The sequence below is a fragment of the Mustela nigripes genome, unplaced genomic scaffold, assembly GCF_022355385.1.
Source record: "Mustela nigripes isolate SB6536 unplaced genomic scaffold, MUSNIG.SB6536 HiC_scaffold_79, whole genome shotgun sequence".
Taxonomy (NCBI): domain Eukaryota; kingdom Metazoa; phylum Chordata; class Mammalia; order Carnivora; family Mustelidae; genus Mustela; species Mustela nigripes.
The window spans coordinates 1-21,129 of NW_026739494.1; the positions used below are offsets into that span (position 1 = coordinate 1).

At 45.9% G+C, this 21,129-nt stretch overlaps 1 protein-coding gene across 1 annotated transcript in view; it reads left to right on the forward strand.

Moving 5' to 3' along the window:
• The first annotated feature begins 10,218 nt into the window (after positions 1-10,218).
• The window catches only part of LOC132008323 (solute carrier family 41 member 3-like), a 64,333-nt gene continuing 53,422 nt past the window's right edge, over positions 10,219-21,129 (forward strand). The window contains exon 1 of the mRNA XM_059386855.1: positions 10,219-10,543. Within this exon, the coding sequence (XP_059242838.1) occupies positions 10,289-10,543 (255 nt within the window). The 5' untranslated portion in view covers positions 10,219-10,288. The remainder of the gene's footprint in view (positions 10,544-21,129) is intronic.

Genomic DNA, 21,129 nt, shown 5'->3' on the forward strand with positions numbered 1-21,129 from the left:
AGCTGCCCACTGAATAGTTAGGAATGGCCATCCTTCTTGCCTTGGGGTGAGCACTAGTTTATGAAGTGCTAGCGACCAGGTCTCAGACCTGATGTGCACTGGGGTTCCCAAAATGGCTTGGATTCAAGGCCAGCTTCTCCCTGACTCACTGGGAGGCGTCTGGAAGATCAGCGACTTTATAGACTCATGTACCTGGCAGCCAGTGTTCACCTGGGCCCTGTTATCCTGGCCCAGCCCCTCTCGTTGCCTGCACCAGAAAAACGGGTTCCAAGCACTCTGGACCTGCAGGGCTCTCGCTCCACACTGACATCTTGGCTGGGGAGTTCTTTGTTGTGGGGGGCTGTCCTGGAGCACTCCCTCCATCTTGTGCCCTCTGGGGGAAAGGCTGGGTAGGCACCCCTGCCCTGGAGTCCATGCCATCTCCCCCCAGCTTTGCCCCTCACAGGGTTTACTGTGTCCAAAGCCCAATCTCCCAACAGGAGCCTCCCTCACCAGCAGGCCTGTCCTTCAGGACCTGGTATGTCCATCTGTGCTCATTGCTGTTGATCCAAATGACATTTGAACCTCTTCTCTTGAAACACTCCCACGTTCTCCAGGAAGATGAGTGGCTCTGACCACCATCCATGGGGATGTGAGGTCTCTGCTGGTGGGATATGGTGTCCTCATGCTGTTGGGGGCACAGAGCAGGTGGGAAGTCCTGCTGGGCGCTCACCACATTGTGCCTCTGACCCATTTAGATGATTTTAGAGGACATTCCTCTGTGCTTTCCTCACACAAGTTTCTCTTAGACCTGCTCCATGGGGACCCCTAGCTCTGCCTTGCACCTTGAGACGTGGTCTCTTTATCGGCAGTCAGGGAACCCTTCAGTTTAGCTCAGCTGCTGGCACTTGCCTCCTGGTGCCAACCTGGTTTCTTGGTGTATCTGGAAACTCATTGTGGTGTGCCTGAATCTCACCACAAGGAGGGGGTCATCGGCAGTTTTATTTTATTCCTAATGGGTTTTATACATTTGTATTTAACTTTCCTGTTTTGATCTCCTAATGAACTTGTGGCCCTTTGTAGATTCAACTTTTGTGAAGTGGTAATTATACTGTATTTATTATTATTAGATGCTGAAGTTATCACTGATTGACAGTGGTGGTTTGTTTACATTTTGTTCCTTTGTCATTTTCATCCCTCAGACACTTTTGAAAGCATCTTATTTTCTAGCAACAGCAGAATATTCCAGAGCCATCTTGATTTTTCTCCAATCTCAAGTTAATGGAAGTTATTGTCCTCTAAGAGTCCTGGTTCTGAGTATTAGAGATGAATATCTGAGTGTCAGAGGTGCAAGAGGGTACCCACCAGACTAAAGGAAAGTCCTGTTGCTTTGGACTACTTTTAGAAGTGTCAGAGTCAGAAAGTACATCTTTTTTTAAGGTTGGTGTTCACATTGACTTTGAGTATTTCGATGCTATATACTCAGCTATCCTTGCAGTATGTCATGTCTTGGGTGTCTAAGACTTCTCTTCCACACTGGAAGTCCTTAGCTCAGCCCTCAATGCTCTCAGCCCCAGAGGAGGGCAGGTGAACTAACTGAAGTCACAGAGCTGGGAGTTGTCAGTTACCCTTGAAGCGTAACAAAGCAGGGGAAAACCTAGGGACTTAAAACAAGTGATTTACCCTTTCTCAGTGTTCTGTGCATTTATTGCTGAGGTGTAACTTTGGCTTCACGGGAGTCATCTGGGGACACTCATCGGCCCTGATTCCTTTTAGTGGGAGAAGCAAGAGAGTTGCCTTTTGGAACAGAAAAACCAGTCTGAGGAAGAAACAAGAACTCCTTGCTCTGCCTTTAAGGCCCTACAGGACAGGCTATCGTGCCATCCTCAAGTTTGCCCTACTCCAGTGCCTTTATACTTGCTGCTGTCTCTGCTCGCAGGGCTCTTTCCCTAGACCTTTGCAGTTGGCATTTTTAAAGAAATTTTATTTATTTTTTAGAAATTGCTATACCCATCATAGCTTAGACTCACAAGAGTCACATGCTCTACCAGGTGCCCCTGTGCAGTTGGCATTTTTTTTTTAAATCAGTTAGAGCTTAGTAAAGTTTCATCCTCTCTTCTAGGGCCTTTCTTGTTCCTCCATCTTACCTTACCCTACATTTTCCTGGGGTAGTCCCTGTCAGTTCACTGTGTTTAATTTCTCTTGCTCATTTGTTTGTTCTGTTGTTTATTTATGTCTCTGCCTCTACAATGCAAATTTCCTGAGAACAGGACCTTTATCTGTCTTGCTTTTCACTGTATTCTTGGTGCCTAGAAAAATCCCTAGTATAAAAGGAAGGAACAAAACGTCATTTGTTGAATGGATGATGAATCGTTCATGCACTGAGGGGGGGAGGAAGGATGACTGGATGAGGCACAGAGGATTTTTGAAGCAGTGAAACTACTCTGGATGAGTGCATTATGGTGGATACATATCATACACATTTGTCCAGACCCACTGAGTGTACAGCACAGGAGTGAACCCCAATATAAACTGGACTTGGGGCAATTATGGTGTGTCATTGTAGGTTTAGTGTACCCTGCTCCTCTCTTGTGCAGGATGTTGGGGGAACTCTCTGTACCTCCCTCTCAATTTTTCTGTGAACCTAAGGCTGCACTAAAAAAGAAAGGTGGTTTTTTTTTAATAGTGTACGTTCATCAGAAGGAAGGCTGAACAGTATAGACGTGTATAAAATCCAAAGGATTACATCCACGCCTCCTGAACCCCAGGCCCTTTCTGTTTATATCTGCGCCTTCTGTGTTGACTGGCTGGGTGGCTGTGGTACCTTTCATGGGAAAGATGAGATCGAGAGGAGGCATGGGGACATTGACCTACGGTGCCCAAGGCACCTCTCAGACCAGTGAGTGGGAAGTTGGCTTTCCACATCTGGATCTGGGCTGAGCTGGAGACCTCTGTTGAGGGAGCAGCACCAACACATCGTTGTTACTTCAGGCACAGGCCTGGGGGAGGTTCAGACACAGGCTGTGGACACAAGAGAGGGGAGGAGAGTCTGGAGTGTCGGTGCTAGAGGTCAGTGAGGAGGAGAAGCCACAGCAAGAAAAGGGGTTCCTTTAGTGGGGGAAGCAACAGTTGTCTTTTGAAAACTGAAAAGGGACAGTAGGACACCAGGGGAGTAGGACGAAGTGAAGCATGCATGGAAACCTGGGAAGGGCCATTAGGAAGGACAGAGAATTTCAGATAATTAAGGAATCCGTTTTCAGTATCCAGTTTCACTTGATCTGCTAAATCTGGTAGCCCAAAGCCAGGAGGAGAAGGCTGTGACATCCCTGTCAGCCTTTCCACAGTGGTGCTGTAAAGGCCAGGGAAGCCTGTGGACCTGTACTACTTGTGAGCCCCGAACCAGTTCCCCAGCTGGGACTACTGTAGAGGCTGGACTGGCCCTTGTGGTTCTTACTGTCACAGGAAGTGCCTCAGCAAAACCCATCAGAGAATTGTGAAGAACAAGCTTTCTTACAGGTCCTGGGGGGACACTGCATGCCTCAGGCCCACATAGCCACACAGTGTGGTCTCAGGTAGAGAGAGGGAGGGGGCGAGGACATAGGGCCAGCCTTTCCTTGGGTGGGACAACTGGGGTTTCTTGGGTTCACTGTTTATCGGATGCTTTAAAACCCAAGAGCAAGAATCAGGGTGAGGGAGGAGAAGTGGGGTCTCTCAGGCGGTCAATGATCTAGGTAACCTAGGATCTGCTAAAGGGGGAGCTCCATGGGTGCAGTAGCCTGGCTTTTGGGTGGTCTGCTAGTAGCTGTGTCATACAGCTGGGTTCACAGAGGTCTTTGTTATGGCTGCCTTAGCAATCAAAGGCTTCATGTCTGGCACACACTACAAGGGAGTCTCAAGGAGCCTCAGGAGAAACAGAGTCAGCCCCAGAACCATTAACATAGCCTTTATTCTAGAGTACTGAACACTGGAAGGGTCCCAAAGAGCATTCTAACTTGGAGAAGGAGGGTGGAGTGTTTTATGGGCTCTAGCAGGAAGGTATTGGTTAGAATTCCCCTAAACTTAGCAGGAAGAGGGCAGCCCCAGTCCAGCCAGTTTCAGAAATGAGAGCAGGCCATCGTTCTTGAGAGTCAGCAGCTCTTTCAGACAGTATGGACTTTATCAGGAGGGATGAAAGGAACAAGAGCTAAAGTCACATGTAGGAGGGGCTAGGGGCACACTGCAGGGGCAGGGATGTGGGGGAGGCCATGGTGGGCAGGTCTTAAATCCTTGAGAGTGTCTCATGCCATGCTGAGGTTTGGGGGAATTGTTTGGCATTGTGCAGGTGGCCTTGGCAAGGGCCACTTATGCAGGGAGGAGATGGATGGCTGTTGAGCACAGAGGAAGGACACAGAGACAGTGGGGATGTGTCTCTTTCATTGTGTTCTGAAGGGGAGGAGGAAATGGGGTGCAAGCTAGAGGGTGGCTTGAGGGAGATTCTAGAACAAGGTCCTGTTGTCACCAGATGATCCTGGAGAGGTAAAGGGGAGAAACTGAAAAGGCAGGAGAGAGGAGACCTTTGTGAGCCCTGGTCCTTGCAAGGGCTGAGATGGGCTCTGGAGCACAGACGAGAAGCTGGTGCTCCTCATGTCCTTTACTCTGTGTTTCCTCTGCTATGTGATGGGGGCAGTAATAGACCTTATTGAGACTTGCGAGGCTAAGAGAGATGTGAAGGACCACTGCATTGGTCATGGGGAGCTGTGTCTATTATTATTATTATTATTATTTTTTTTTAAGAAATTATGGATCTGGTACTTCAGGGGCTCAGGGACCACCCTGCCCTGCTCTACTAATTGTCCTTCCTTCCTAGGTTTCCAGGGGAGCCACATAGCAGAGCAGAATGGGGACTTGAGACCCTATTGACAGTTTTTTATGTGGTTCCCAGTGATGGTCGTACTGGGGCTGTTCCTTCCTCTGTTACCTGCTTCCGTGCTATCACCAGGCCTCCCATGGAAGCCTGGCTCACTTTACCAGGACTGCTGTACAGACTGTGATGAATTTAAAGAGAGTGGTTGGTTTGCCTCAAGGGTTCAGGCTTTGAGGGTTTAGGGCAAGAAAGCCACTGGGAAACTAGAACAGGGGTCTTAGTCCTAACGAATGACCTGGGTCTGGACCAGCCGGGTGAGGGTGGCTCCTTTCGGCGGCAGGGGATCAGGATGGGGGGGGGTGGTCAGGGTGGGCCCTGTAACCTGCTGTGGCAAGAGGAGCAGACCTTTCCCATCCCACTGCTGGGCTGCTACAAAGCCTTTAGGAAGATGGAGTCATGCTGCAATAAGTTGTTCCCATTGTTTGTTTGTTGTGGGTTCTTGCCTTTTTGAGCTGAGCAAAGCCTGCCTTGGCCCAAGTTCTGTAGGCTTGTGTGTGTGTGTGTGTGGAAGGTTTCTACCTTCTAAAGTGTCCCTGAAGACGTGAGGCCTCCCCTGTGCCCTGTTTACTCACTGCTCACTCAGACTGTCCTCACAGGCCCAGTGTCTCTGCTGACTTTAAGAAACCTGCTGCACATATGATCTCCCTGATATGAGGAAGTGGTGATACAACATGGAGGCTTAAGTGGGTAGAAGAAGAATAAATGAAACAAGATGGGATTGGGAGGGAGACAAACCATAAGTGACTCTTAATCTCACAAAACAAACTGAGGGTTGCCGGGGGGAGGGGGTTTGGGAGAAGGGGGTGGGATTATAGACATTGGGGAGGGTATGTGATTTGGTGAGTGCTGTGAAGTGTGTAAACCTGTTGATTCACAGACCTGTACCCCTGGGGATAAAAATATATGTTTATCAAAAAAAAAAAAAAAATTAAAAAAAAAAATTAAAAAAATTAAAAAAATTAAAAAAAAAAAAAAAAAAAAAAAAGAAACCTGCTGCACGCAGTGCTGGGGCCCTGTCCCCCGGTAATGGTGGCCTTGGGCTGCTTGTGGCTACAGGTTAAAACATCGACTTGTCCCTGCTGAGTTCTTCCGTCCGCTCTTCCTGCCTATAAAATCCTGTGGAAAAGGCTTTACCAGCACCTGGGTGGACTATCAAGGATGACATGAGAAGCCATGAAAATTACATCCATTATATATGGACAAGTATATACATTTTATTAAATAAAACAAGCCAGGATCTATAACCTTGACTAAAAAAAATAGCATGCATGAGTTTGTGTGTATGTTTGTGTACTTTGGAAAGATACACACTAGATTTAGTGTTAGTTATTAGGGGGGGGCAGTAAAATTGTTGATTTAAATTTCCATATTTATACCTTTTTTGTGATTTCTAAATTGCATTTCTTAAGAACACGTTAGTTTTGTATTAAAAAACAATGAGGCGATTTTTATTTTGGAGCAGAATAGGTGGATTGTGGCGGTCATATCGTCAGATTGGACACAGCAGTAAAGTGAGTTGGTCCCACAGCCTGGCTGAACATGAGTACACTAATGTCGGGCTGATGAAACCAGACATGAATAAATGAGAGCATGACTTTACTGATCTAAATTGCCAAGTAATCAGACACTATTGTTTAGGACTGTGCCCCTAGGCACTCCTGTTTAGGACGACACTCATAGTTGGTAACACTAAGGAAGAAATGAAACGGCAGCTGAGGAGTGGTTCTCTCCAGTTTGGACAGTGGTCATCTGTGATAAGGAATAGAAGCTGTTACTGGACAGGGGCTCAGAGAGTTTGGGAAGCTATAGTCTGCCTCTTGACCTTATTCCATAAATAATTCATGAATATTTTTTACGGACATCCAAATCACGTACCATAAAATTCACCCCTTCAAAATGCATAATTCAGGAGAACAGAAATACATGTTCATACAAAGACTTGCATACATATGTTCATAGCAGTATTATTTGTAAAAGCCAACAAGTAAAAAAAAAGTTCAGGGGCGCCTGGGTGGCTCACTGGGTTAAAGCCTCTGCCTTCGGCTCAGGTCATCATCCCAGGGTCCTGGGATCAAGCCCCGCATCGGGTTCTCTGCTCAGCGGGGAGCCTGCATCCTTCTCTCTCTCTGCCTGCCTCTCTGCCTACTTGTGATCTCTGTCTGTCAAATGAATCAATAAAATCTTTAAAAAAAAAAAAGTTCAAATGTCCTAATGAATAGGCAAACACAATGTGGTCTGTTCATACAGTGGAATATATTTCACTGGTATATGAAACTTTGTTCCTATATATAGCTCTGTGCTCTCCTACTTTGTGCTCCTACTGTCATACAAATTACATATTTAGTTACTGTGTACCCATACGTAGTGATTTGTCATTATTGAGTTATGCAGTTGTCTTTGAATTAGATGAGAGAAAAAAGAGTTACTAATAAAATTGCAGAGAGAGTCAATTATCATATGGTTTCACTTATTTGTGGAGCATAACAAATAGCATGGAGGACATGAGGAGATAAGAGAGGAGAAGGGAGTTGGGGGAAATTGGAAGGGGAGGTAAACCATGAGAGACTATGGACTCTGAAAAAGAATCTGAGAGTTTTGAAGGGGTGGGGGGTGGGAGGTCGGGGTACCAGGTGGTAGGTATTATAGAGGGCACGGATTGCATGGAGCACTGGGTGTGGTGCAAAAATAATGAATATTGTTATGCTGAAAATAAAAAATAAATTTTAAAAATGCATTTATGCTGTTTTTTATATTTGCCTATGTAGTTATCTTTACTCACGCTCTTTATTTCTTTATGTGGATGCAAACTACTATCTGGGTCCTTTCCTTCAGCTTGAAGGGCTTTTGATTCTGAAGGGGAGATATGCTATTGGCAAATTCTCCTGGTTTTTGTTCACTTGCAAATCTATTACTCTGCTCCTTCCAGAACTCTTGGCTGGCAGTCTTATTCTTTTTTTTTTTTTTTAAGATTTTATTTATTTATCAGAGAGGGGGGAGAGGGAGCACAGGCAAACAGAATGGCAGGCAGAGGCAGAGGGAGAAGCAGGCTCCCTGCCGAGCAAGGAGCCCAATGTGGGACTCGATCCCAGGTCGCTGGGATCATGACCCGAGCCGAAGGCAGCTGCTTAACCAACTGAGCCACCCAGGCGTCCCGGCAGTCTTATTCTTTAAGCACTTTGAGTATGTCATCCTGCTGCCTCTGGCCTCCATGGTTTCTGATGAGAAGGAACCTGTTAATCTTCTTGAGGAGTCCTGGTCCATGAAGAGTGACTCCTCCCTGCTTTTAAGATTCTCTGTGTTTGACTGTTTGATTATGGTGTGCCTTGGCATGGATTTCTAAATTTATTCTACTTGGAATTTGTTGAGCTTCTTGACTATGGAAATTTTTCTGATCATGTTTGGAAAGGTTTGGCCCCTTCTGTCTTCAGATATTCTTTTGGACCCCTTTACTCTCCCTTATCCCTTTCTGAGACTCCTGTTAGGCAAATGTTGGTTTGCTTGATGACGTCCCACAGGCCTCTGAAGATTTGTTCTTTTTTCTTCATCCTGTTTATTTCTGTTCTTCAGATTGGATAATCCGTGTTGATTTATCTTTCTGTTCAGTGGTTTCTTATTCTCCCTGCTCAGATCAGCTGTTGTGCTCCTTGAGGGAATTTTACAGTTTGGCTGTTAAATTTTACAACTCCAGAATTTCTATTTGGTTCTTTTAAAATGTTTTTATCTCTTTATTGATATTCTCTATTTGGTTAGACTTCCTTTTCATACTTTCTTTGGTTCTTCAGGCATGGTTCCTTAAATTCTTTGTACATATTAAAAATAGCCAATTTAAAGTTTTTGTCTAGTTAGTCCAATGTCTGGTCTGCCTCAAGATATTTTTTTATTAATTGCTTTCTTCCCTGTGCATAGGTCATAGTATCATGTTTTCTTGCATGTCTCCTATTTTTTTGTTGAAAACTGGACATTTAAAATTCTGTAACGTGGGGCGCCTGGTTGGCTCAGTTGGTTAAATGTCCAACTCTTGGTTTCATGATCTCAGGGTCCTCGGATTGAGCCCCACATTGGCCTCTTTGCTCAGTGGAAAGCCTACTTCTCCCTCTTCCTCTGCCTGCTGCTCCTCCTACTTGAGCGCTCTCTCTCTCTCTCTTTCTGAGTGTATGTGTGTCAAATAAATAAATAAAATCTTTTATAAAAATTTCATAATGTGACAACTCTAGAAATTAGATTCTCCCCTCTGCTCAAGGTTTCTTAGTGACTTTAATGAGTGACTTCTTTAGTTTGTATTCTGTGTTGTACAGGGCCACTGAAGTCTCTGCTTGTGGTCAGGTAATGCTTGACTAGAGATCTCTTTGAATGCCCTATGTGGAACTGCTGAACCTCCCTGTCTTTGCCTGGAGGCTCTGTGTGCACGTTGGGGCACATCTTCAGCACAGGGCCTGGGAGGGGACAGCTCTGCCTCAGCCCTCACTTTCTGCTCCTGCAGAGCCTCCAGAGCAGCTGGAGGGTAGAGCTTCAGGCCTTTTCAGCTATTTCCTGAGCAGATGCCCAGCTCAGTAAGAGTGGCCTTCTAGATCCCAGGAAGTTTTAGAAACTTTGCAGAATTTTCAAAGACATCTCAGCAGCTTTTCCTTTTATGCTTTTTGGTTGGTGTATTATTTACCCCAGCTATTAGCCACTACCTCAGGCAGCTGTGGAGTGCCTGTAATTGTTTTCAAGAAATGTCTCCGAGGGAAGGGGCTTTTTACACTGAGTAAATTATGAGTCCAGTGAAATACAGATAGTTTGTAAGTGGCAGTTTCCAGTGAACCACCTGCTAGGTCAAAGGAGGACAATTTTTTGAGAATGAGGCTTTGAAAGATCTTGAGCCCATTCTGTTCTCTCTGGGCTGTTGGTTTTTAAGGCTGCTGCAGAACCAGAGAGTAGGGGGTGGGACAAAGGCACAGTTAAAACATCATGAATACCCATGTTGCTGTTCTTGCTAAAGATTCAGCAATTTTTTCTTGAATAGATACTCCTTGCATTGCTGCAAGCCTTTGATTAATTTACAGAGTTCTGAAAAAGTGGATTTTGACAGTTTTTGCTAGCTTTCTTGTTCTTTTATGGAGGAGAGAATTTTCAGTTCCCTATATCACCAGTTTTACTGACTCTAATTCATAAATACTTAGTGCTATCTTTTATAATGTGTTTTTTCCCCCTCAAACATATGCATATTAAATTAAAAAAAAAAAACAACTTTAAATTGGGGTTGCAGGAGACCATGTGGAGCAGTCGCTGAGTGAGGGGCTGCTCGACAGAAGGGCTTGAGGGCTTACCGGGCATCAGCCCCAGAGGGGTCAGGAACTCTATCAAACAGTCCCTGTTGCTTTGTGTCTTCCAGGTTACGGCTGCCAGGGGCTCAGTTCTGCTCACATGGATGGGACAGAGACCCGGCAGCGTCGGCCAGAGGAGCTGGTTCTGCCACACACCCTCAGTCCTGGAAGACTCCCTGCAGCCTCAGAAGATGGACCTCTGAGTGTGCCTGAGAGCCAAAGGGCAGTCTCTAAACCACTGGGGGCTGAGCTCAGCAGGGAGACTGCCTTATCCATTGGCCTTCAGGTGATAGTCCCCTTCGTGTTTGCTGGACTGGGACTCTCCGGGGCTGGTGTACTTTTGAACTATTTCCAGGTAAGAAGGAACTAAATGGTAATAGTGCTGTTGGTGGCATTGTTGAATGTCGTCCCTAAAGTTGAGTCCAGCTTGAGGGACAAGGGGCAGGGCCTTCTCTTCTCAAATACCATTTTTTCTACAAATTTCACAGGATTCTTTTAGTTACTGGTGATGGAGACTAAATTTAACTCAGGTTAAGCCTAAAAGAGACAATTTATTAACCCCTGTAATTGGAATATCTAAAGGGTCATGCCGCTTTTCTAACAGCACACGGGAGAAGAATGAGGCACAAACAAGTCAGCTCTAAGAGAGAGGGAGCAGGGGATGATAGCTGGAAGGGCTGTCTTCCCAAACAACTCCTCAGTCCCTCATTTATTAGATACATGATAGCAACAAAGGAGAAGGAAAGGTTATACAATAGCGAGTCATATATGATGGTCACAAGTCTTAGGGGTAAAGGAGGTAAACAAGTAGAGGAGTAAGGTGTGTCTGGTCCGGCAGCAAGGATTTGTAGTTTTGCAAGCACACTTAAAGGGATTACCTTAACAGCAGGCTTTCTCTGAGGCAGGGGAGACAACAAAAAAGGGAAGCAGGCAGTATTCCACCCTGAGCAAGCCTGGCATCCCCAGCTGCTCAGCTTCAAGGACATGTATCATCCCTTCCACCAGAGGCCTGCTACTAGTACCTGTTTTTCTCAAGGTCTTCTTTAAGCATGCTTGCATCACCAGTACAACTCCTCATTAGTTAAAGTTATATTTTAAGCAGTATATTATTCTGAGGGACAGTTACAGAGTTAGATTTTAGCCTCAGCACGATCCAGGTGCTTAAATGATATCATTATGCTGGCTTTTTCTCTGTCACTCAACTACGTTTTATTTTCAGGCAGAATTCTGTACCTAGAGGTGAGGATGGCCCTTGGCAGTTAATCCTTGGTATATGTGTTATTAGAAAAAAGAGAGACCTCTTTGTCAATGTCCACATCAGTCTCTGAACATTGATTCTGATGTCAGGTGTCCACTCCTGGTCCAGTCACTGTTCCCTGAGGGAGGACATTCTCTGCTTGGCTAGCCTGACTCTCAAGTATTAATAACTCTTTGAGGGAGGCAGGGTTCTTTGATTTGCAACCCTACTGGAATGCCACATAGTAGGGAACTGGGAGTCACCCATCAGACAAAAACGTTACCAATGTGCCATGCCTTGCCTGTTCTGCTACTGTCAGAGCGCTTTGTCTGTCCTCCCTGTAAAAGCATAATCTCAAAGAATATTCTAAGTAACGACTGGTCAGATCTCTCCTATCAGCAGAGAACAAGGATCGTCTAGAGTGGGGCAGACTGAGAGAAGCAGGGCTGCCCTGTCTGACAGCTCCCAGCCTGTGCCTCACTCAGCACTCCGGGGGCTCTGGGAAGGGGTGGTAGTGGTGGAGGGGTCTCTGTGTCTGGGAACTTGGGCCCTGCCCCTCACTCATTCGAGTCCCAGTTCTGCCATGTAGCTGTAAGGCTGGTGGTTTAAAATTATTTTTAAACCAACACTAAAATCAGATTTCATATAAAAGTCTGAATTTCTGTTTTCTATTGAAAACCTGGCAACTCTTAACAATGTTGGATCCATATTCTCTTAGGGCTGCAGTCAGTGGTGGCTGTCCCCTCCAGGTGGCTGTATTCTCTGGTTTGCCACAGTGCCCACCATTCCCTCTTATGACCCCATCCTACTTCACTCCATGATCTGCCTGGCCCTGCCCCAGTCTGGGGTTCTCAAAGACCCTTCCAATACCCTGCTGTCTAGTTTTTCATAACATCACAACACCAGTGACCAGCTCCACTCCAAAGATCCACCTCGAACTTGTCAGGCCCCAGGATGAGCTTCTCTTACCCTGGAGTCCCTATCCAGTCGGATTCAGCCCCATTCCCCATGTTTTGTCTCTCTCTGACCTCCAGACCCCTCAGCTCTCTCCTTTCTCCCAGTGACCTGGTACCCTCTGGCCCTACATCTTTTCTTAATCCACGGTCGGTTAGCATTGCCATAACCTCTGGAGCACCTCAGTGCCTGGCTTCCATAACCCAGAGATTTCCTCTCCACCCCACTCCTGCCACCTGCCACTGCCTCATCACTGGCCTCATTACTTTGGGTCCTCCTCCCTACATTCCATGCTCTATACCAGCGATATTCAGAGTGTGTTGTATCGAGGGTACCTGCCAATGTGATGTCACTGAGCGTGTATCCCACACACTCAAATGCATGCACACTTCACACATACATATTTATAGAGCCGTTCATAGACCTCAGCTGCCTGTACATATACACATTGGTTCTACAGACACACACACACACACAAATTTATAAATTACATAAGGAGAGGCAGTATCATAGTCAATTGAACTGCTTAAGAGCCCAGACTCTGGAGCTACTCTAACTGGATTTGAGTCCAACCTTTGTTGCTTACACAAGTTGCTCTTTGTTCCCTGTTTGCTTTTCTGTAAATTAGAGTTGACCCCACAAGGTTGTTGAGAGGACTCTGAAGTGCTGGTCACAGTGCCAGGCATTAGAAAGCACCTAGTGAAAGTTAACTGCTGTTGTTGCTGTTGTCACTGATAATCTGTCTCATGCAGTTCTGGGCCAGTTTCCAAGAACTTATATAAAATTTGCAACTCAAGAGGATAAAGATTAGGCAGAAATATCCATTCTGGAGTTTCTTTCACGTATTCATTAGACCCACAAAAGGGTCATGGACCAGCTGCCATGTCAGGGGGACCTCCATGATGCAGATCTGAATTTTAAAATCCGTGTTGGTTAACTGTGGAATAAAATACAGACTCCACAAACTGGTATCCAGGCATCCTTGGTTTGTTCCCCTTGGCTGAATCAATTAGAATGGTTTCAGCCACAAATATCAGAAAGCACACCTAGAATGGATTAAATAAGAAGGAAATATGTCATGTCCCAAAGTGGAATTTCCAAGATAGGGTAATTCTGGGTTTGGGAAGTGTTATCATCACCAGCCAATGATGCTTTCAAGGAAACAGGACCTTTCCAAGTTCCTGCCAGACAGCACCCAAAGTTGGCTTTGTCCTACAGCCAGCCACATCACATTCAGAGGGAGAAGAATGGGTTATGTGTTCTGGTTCCTCCTTCTTAAGCACAGGGAACCATTCCTAGGTGCTCCCAACAGAATTCCCCAACTTCTTATTGGCAGATTTGAGGCACATCCCACTTTGGCACCAAAAATTGGCAAAGGGAATGCAATGACCTTGATTGGTTTGGTCTGCTTGAAGTGAGAAGTGTAGGTCCCCTGCACTGTGGGGGAGGAAGATGGGTTCCTGTGTACAGTTGGAATCTGTGGGGAAGGTTGGAAAATCTTGACATTTCCTAGACACCTGAGTAAATGAGTAGGATAAATTGTTGCAAGTAGAAGTTTCCGGGTCAAAAGGTGTATGCATTTGTCCATGACTTGCACAGATATCCCCAAATCGCTGGCTCAGGGCGGCTGAGGCTCCAGTCCTGCAGCTCTGTGGTGCTGGCTAAATTTAGTCTCAGCTGCATGGTAGCCTCCAGCCTTTCTGACACTGTCCCCTTCCTGTGCCTGCCCTCCCACCAACCCCAGGTGAAAAGGTCTCCCACCATCCTTCCTGCCCTGTTTCATATAGGCAGTCTTTCATGGAGCCTTTCCTGAGGCGCCGGCCCCTCTGATGTTTCACCTTTACAGACGATGGGATATTTGCCATTTCCTTTTATCTTGTACATTAATCTGGTGTCTCCTTGGTTTGAATGTGAACTCCCTGAAAATAGAGGCTACACCTTTTTTTTTTTAATTTTATTTTTGTAGAAAAAGTAAAATATCCATGTGGTTCAGGGTTCAAAAAGTTTCACCAGTGTGAGACTAGGCTCCCCAGTCTATACAGAGGGAACCAGTGGGCCCCAGTTGGCTATGTCTTCTCCTAAAGATGAACAAGTATCTATATCTGTTCATCTGCTTCTGTATATTTTTCTCTTTTTTCAAGTTTTAGCATATGCAAACTATTGAGTATCTTGCTTTTTTCTCTGTACAGTATGTACAATATTCTCTGTATAGTATATTAACTACAAAATATATTCCCTTTACAATATTATTTATAGGTATATTAAGAGTTTACTTTTTTTAAATGGATATGTAGTGTTCCATTATACAAATACACCAGAATTTATTTAGCCATTTCCCTTCTGATGTACTTTTCAATTTAATTTAATAGTTTGCTAGGGCTACCATAACAGAGTACCACAGACTAGGTGGCTGAAATGTCAGAGACTTTTTTCTCACAATTCTGGAGACTGGAAGTTCAAAATCATGGTGCCCTCAGGGAGAAGGTGGCCATCTGCACACTAAGGAGAGGGGCCTTGAGAGAAATCAACCCTGAGGGCACCAATATCCCTGATGAATATGGATGCAAAAATTCTCAAAAAAATACTAAGTAATAGGATCCAACAGTACATTAAAAGGATTATTCACCACAACCAAGTGGGATTTATTCCTAGGGTGCAAGTTTTAAAATCCACAAATCAATCAACGTGATAGAGCCCATTAATAAAAGGCAAGAACCATATGATATTCTCAATTGATGCAGAAAAAGCATTTGACAAAGTACAGCATCTTTTCCTGATTAAAACTCTTCAGAGTATACATGGAACATTGTTCAATATTCCTTCACCACCAAAAGAAAAATCCCTCTTTCCCAGCACTTGGCAACATGGTTTATTATCAAATCCTTTGATCTTTAACAATCCGATAGATGGAAAATTGCATTGCATTGTACACTGTCTTAGTTTCTATTACTATGTAACACATCATCATAAAATCTAGCAGCTTAAAATGGCACTCACGCATTACCTTATGGGTGCTGTGGCCAAGAATCCAGGTTAGTGGATTTCCTGCTGCCAGCCCTCTCAGGAGGCAGCAGTTGAAATTCTAGTGCTCACGTGGTTGTGGGAGGGTTTTAGCTCCTGGCAGATTGTTGGACGCAGGGTCTCAGTTCCTCACTGCCTATCACCCATAGGCTGCCTTTAGTACTTTCCCTGCTGGACGTGTCCCACATGGCAGCTTCATCAAAGCATGTGGTGCAAGAAGGAAACAGTCTGTTAGCAAGTCACACGAACCATTGTCTTTTGTAACCTCACCACAGAAGAACTTTTCTTCTTTTGGGTAGAAGCAAGTCACTGAGTTCAGCCTATGTTCCAGGGGCGGGGTGGATTACACCGAGAGTCAGTACAGAAGGTAATGGGGGCCATTGTTGAGGTCCCTTGTGGTGTAATTCGCATTTTTTACATTAACAAGTAAAGTTGAATATCTTTGGATATTTGCTTCTCTTCTCTGCCCATATTTGTATGGAGTGGTTATCCTTTTTCTTATTGATACCTGAAGGTTCTTTATAGGTAGGGAAATCGGCTCTTTGTGATATGGATTACAAATATGTTTCTTATTTTTCTATTTCTCTTTTGACTTTGCTTTTGGCCCTGCATACACACACACACACACGTGTGTGTGTGTGTGTGTGTGTGTATAATATAATAAAATTTATATGTGTATATGTATATGTATATATTTTATATAGTAAAATATGTATATTTTATATGTATATTTTATGTATTTTATATGTATATTTTATGTAGACCAATACTCTTTCTTTTAAGGCTTCAAGCTCATCTTCTCCTTAGAAACAGAAGCTCTCATATAGCTCTCCAGCCCCCTGGGTGCCCACACAGGCCAGCATATATTACAGGGTTTGGGAATGTATTCATATGAAGAAGGGAAAAACCTATTCTTTGTGATGAGTCTGATCTCTTTGCATTACATATAGCATAAATTCAAACTGGTGGTCTGCAGAGTGGTCAGGAACCTTGGGATCTGTGGAAGTGGCTGGGGGTAAAGAGGAGGGAGTGTCTGGCAGGGATCCTGCCTTAGCCGTGAAAGCCAGGAGGGCAAGGGCCTAATGGGAGAGGAGAAGCAATAGGGTGGAGAGTTCTAGGAGTGAAGGGATTCAAGCCTGGATTGAATATCACAGGGGCTGAGGCCAGCCTGTTGCCTCCCCCTGGTGAGGGAAGATTTCCATCCTAGGGTTATGGGGTGGCTGAACATGTGGCACCCAGCCCTGGACTGTTGAGAAATACTGCAGGTTATTAATCACATGTACTCCTAGTCTGAGAGGGGGAGTGGGTGCTGTGCAGGGCTCTCAGGAGGGAGTTCTTGGGAGCAGAGAAAAGCTATAGAGGCTGTGGGAAGCCCTGGGTGGTATCAAAATGGTGGGGGAGCCCCTGGCTTCTACGGGAGGGCATGACTGGCATGTGCACAGGGACCTGGCAGGGAAGTAGATAAAGCCCACTATGCGAAGATAAGAAGAAACCATCCCTTTGATAAGAAGAGCTGTGAGAACAGCAGGGTGGGACTTGTGGTTAGGCTACTCAGGACCCTCCCGCTTTGTGCCAGGTCACAGCAGCACATAGTGCTGCTAGTTTGAGGCCTCACAGCACATTGACCCTGTGATGGCTTGACACCAGCTTAAATCCTGGTGACTGGGACTTCTAGGGAGTGGGCAAAGTGCCTCCCAAGCAAGTGAAGTGGCCCCTTGACCTGAAGGGAGAGGGCCCCATGGGGAACTTCTAGGGGCTCCCTATTGCAGCCAATAATGGCAGTGCTTTTATTGGGCCTGTGTTGTGGGTGCAGGGAGCATGTCTCCCCAGGAGCAGGAATCCAGATTAGAATCAGTGTCAGGTTAATCAACCTTCCACCCCCGACTGGGGGCTCATCTGATACCTTGTAGCTTAAATAGGAGTTGTTGGAGAAGAACAGTGTGCCTTTCAATCCCACTGGCTGCTCAGGGTCTGCAGGGGAGTTGGGAGTTTATTGAACCCTTCCTGTGGAGCAAGAATTGTGTATCCTGTGTATCCAGGAGGGCCTGGCCATGATCGGTAAGTTGGAACAACAAGGAGGACAAGGGGTATCCCAGTGACACCTTGATTGTGGCTTTACTGCCTATGGAGACAGCTGTGACTGACTTTGACTTGTATTTGGGGTGTCTCTGAGGCAAGAGTGCCCCAAGTTCTTCCTTATCCTGAAAGGGACAACCTAGACAGTGCCTCTGGAGTTGGTGAGGGGTGCAGATGGGGAGGGACATTTGCTGGCCAGGGCATCCAGTGTTAAATGGCATTCTAAAGTTTGGCCACTTTTTCTGACTGTTGGGTGGGTTGTGTCCTTTATTAGAGACATAAACATTCCACTGAGCTCTGTCATGTAGTACAGTGGTCACACCACCCATAAAGTATACAGACTACATTGCTCTTCACTCAGCTGGTGGTGTGGGGGCTCCCTGCACAGCCAAGGGGACCAGGGGAGGGGCAACCTCCTCTGGTGTGGGTGGCATTTGGCAAGGAACAATAGGGGAGACCTCTTCCTGGAGGTGGCGCATGTCAGGGGGACCAGATTTGACTCTATCCTGCATTGAGGGAGCCTCAATAGCTATGCTTCCCAAGGCTCAATGGGCAGCTGGGTATGGAGGATCACAGGTGTGTGAAAGCCTCTCTTTCTAGGATAGCCCAGTGTGTGGCCAGCAGTTGCCTTTTGGTTGGTGTATAGTGTATAGGAAGTGTATAGTGTATAGTGTATAGTGTATGGTGTATAGTGTATAGGAAGTGTATAGTGTATAGGTGTATAGGAAGGTATTTTCTTATATCTGACGGCCTTGAGCACTGTGTATCCATATGGATATATAGTCCAGAGACCAGGAAGCATAAGAGGAGGTTGCTAAAGCTTTTTTAGTGAAGAGGTATTTGAAGGCACTGATGGGAATGCCTGTTGACTTTATTTATTATTTTTTTTTGAAGATTTTATTTATTTATTAGGGAAAGATAGAAGGAACACACAGAGGAAGAGGGAGAAATGGATTCCCCGCTGAGCAGAGAGCCTGTTGCAGGGCTCCATCCCAGGACCCCAAGATCATGACCTGAGCCGAAGGCAGATGCTTAACCGACTGAGCCAGCCAGGCACCCCATGCCCATTGACTTTAATTTGGGCAGATTCAAGGGCCTTTTGTGGGAGGTATCCATTCAAGGTAGGCTTCTTTGCAAAAGAGCAGAAATGGGTATAAGTAAAATGTGTAGATGAGCACTGTGTTGCCTCTGGAATCCAAAAAGGGCTAAAAGATTTTGGGCTGGTATTACCAGTGTGTGTGCTGAGAGGTCAGTAGCTGTTTTCTGACAGTGTCAAGGATGGAGTTGCTCTGGGTTTACCAAAATAATTTTCATTAATTTGCCAGGGTGGCTGGCTTTGCCCTACCTGTGGAACCATGGCCCATCTTCTCTTTGTGAGCTCCTTTCTGAGCATTCAGATGTCCTTAATGAATGTGTCACATGAGCCTCTCTGGAGGAAGACATCATAATGTGATGTCAGACCTGTGCTCCTTGAGAAAGGCACAAGCAGTTAAGACATTGTCTGCAAAAATTGTGCATGGCAGAGCTGGCATGGTACCCTGAGTAGCCTGGAAAAGTCTACTGTGTCCATTCAGAGTTGAAGGTCAGCTGCACCTAAGAGGTGGTTGAAATAGGCACTGAATAGAACACAAGCCAGATCTATAATAGCAAAATACTGGTTGCTGATTGGGTGGGGTCAGTAATCTCAATAACATTGGGTGGGGGCCTCAGAGGATGGAACCAGAGCATTAAGATTGTGGTCATGCACTCTGAGGCACCTTATATTCTTTCCAGGTTTAAAAACAGGCCAAATTAGACCTGAAAGAAGCAGTGGGGGTAATCACTCCTTCACCAAGTAGGTCTTGTATGATCAATTTCAATCCTTGAAGACCATGTGTTAGCTTACACTGGACTGTGTTAACTGTTTTAGCTCCATAAGTGGGGGGGGGGGGTTGTTCATGAGATCTTATTTTGGCTATTTAATTGATAAATCAGACTAGGTGGCAGGAGTGTCATAGAGCTCTTGCCAGATACAGACTGCCACCCCACCAAAGGTACCTCCTACTGGGATATGGCCAGTTTGGCAGTAGTTCTTGACTTGGTGTTGGGAGGAGGTAGCTCTGCCCAGGAGTGACACAGTGAGTAGAATACAGAGCAGGCTAACACACAAGCTGGCCAGCAGTTCACAGCTCCATCCCAGGCAGCCCTGGTCATGTCAGCAGATACTTAGCAAAGAGCAGCTGTTGAAAGCTGACTGGGGTTGGATTGTCCTACTCCTGATGTCAACTGTTGGAATCACCTACTTCTGACTCCAGTATTGATGGAGGGGTTCCACCATAGCATTATGGAGATGGCCCAAACACATGATGACCCCAACACTGAACAAAGGAAATCCCTGAGTTTATCAGTCACACGTACTCACTACCTGGGGGAGGAGGACACTGCCTACCACCCAGAGACACACCGCGTTGCACTGGGGAGCAGAGTGAACTGCCAGGAGCTCCAGGAGGCGGTCTTTGTAGTAACAGTAGAAGGAGGTGCCCCTGATTCCCATGGGAAGGTGTGGGCTGGCAGGAACTAAAACCCCCTGCTCAAGAATAAGCAGGAACTGTGCCTGGTCCCCTTGATAAGGAGGGTTGCTTGATTAGAGGACTTTGTCTGTTGGAGCAGAGTGGGGAAGAGAAGTTGCAGTTAGATCATTTGAGGCCCTCCTGGTCTCACCAGATGTCAAGACAGCAAATCTTCATTAATTTTAGGCCTTACAGCACTCAACCTATAGAAGGCTGATGAGGTTTCTTTTTGTCTTTTAATTCTATGATTCTAATTATTTGTTCATTTGGTCACTCATTCATGCCATGCGCACGTGTGTGTGTGTGTGTGTGAGAGAGAGAGAGAGAGAGAGAAATAGATAGAGCAGCACTGTCCTGCTGCTATGGAGGAGCCAATAACCAGGCCCCATTCTCACAACATCACAGCCAAGCAAGGAAGGACAGACAGCAGATGCATAAGTCAGTGTTGGACAGCAGAAAGGGGTATGAAGACAATAGGCCAGCTGTGCCTCAGACTCAAAGGTCAAGGCAAGAGGAGGCCTGAGGGCTAGAGGCTAGAGTGAGGCCTGAGTGACACAAGGGAGCTTCCTGGGGAGATCATGCCTGAGATTAGTTGGCCCTGGGTGGGAGGGCATGTTCTGGATCTGTTTTCACCTGTGTGTGGGTTCTGCCAGCCTCAGCAGAAGCAGGAAATATAGGAGAACCCCTCCTGTTACTGAAATGTAATTGGCATGATCGCTGAGACCTTAACAAGATGGGGAAGAATTCAGGTCTTTTAAGCATGACCTTTGGGTTCAGAACCAGCCCAGGCTCAAGGTGACCATGAAAGGAATAGGAGGCCATTTGGAAGGTGTGCTGCTGGGAAGATAACCAGTTCCAGCTGAAGAAGCAGAAAGGAAAGCTAAGAATGGCGGTGTGCATTCCAAAACCCTCTGCCCACCCTCTGCAGGCGCTCCTAATTGTGCTACAAAGACACAACCCTCAAAATTGAGGGTATTGGATTGGGTGAGGGATTCATGCTGTAGGCCTAGGGATCCTGATTCATTGATCCATGCCTGGGTCTGAGTTGCAGGTTTCAGGTCGTTCTGATGGCAGAATAGACTGAAAACCATTGATGGTGTCCCA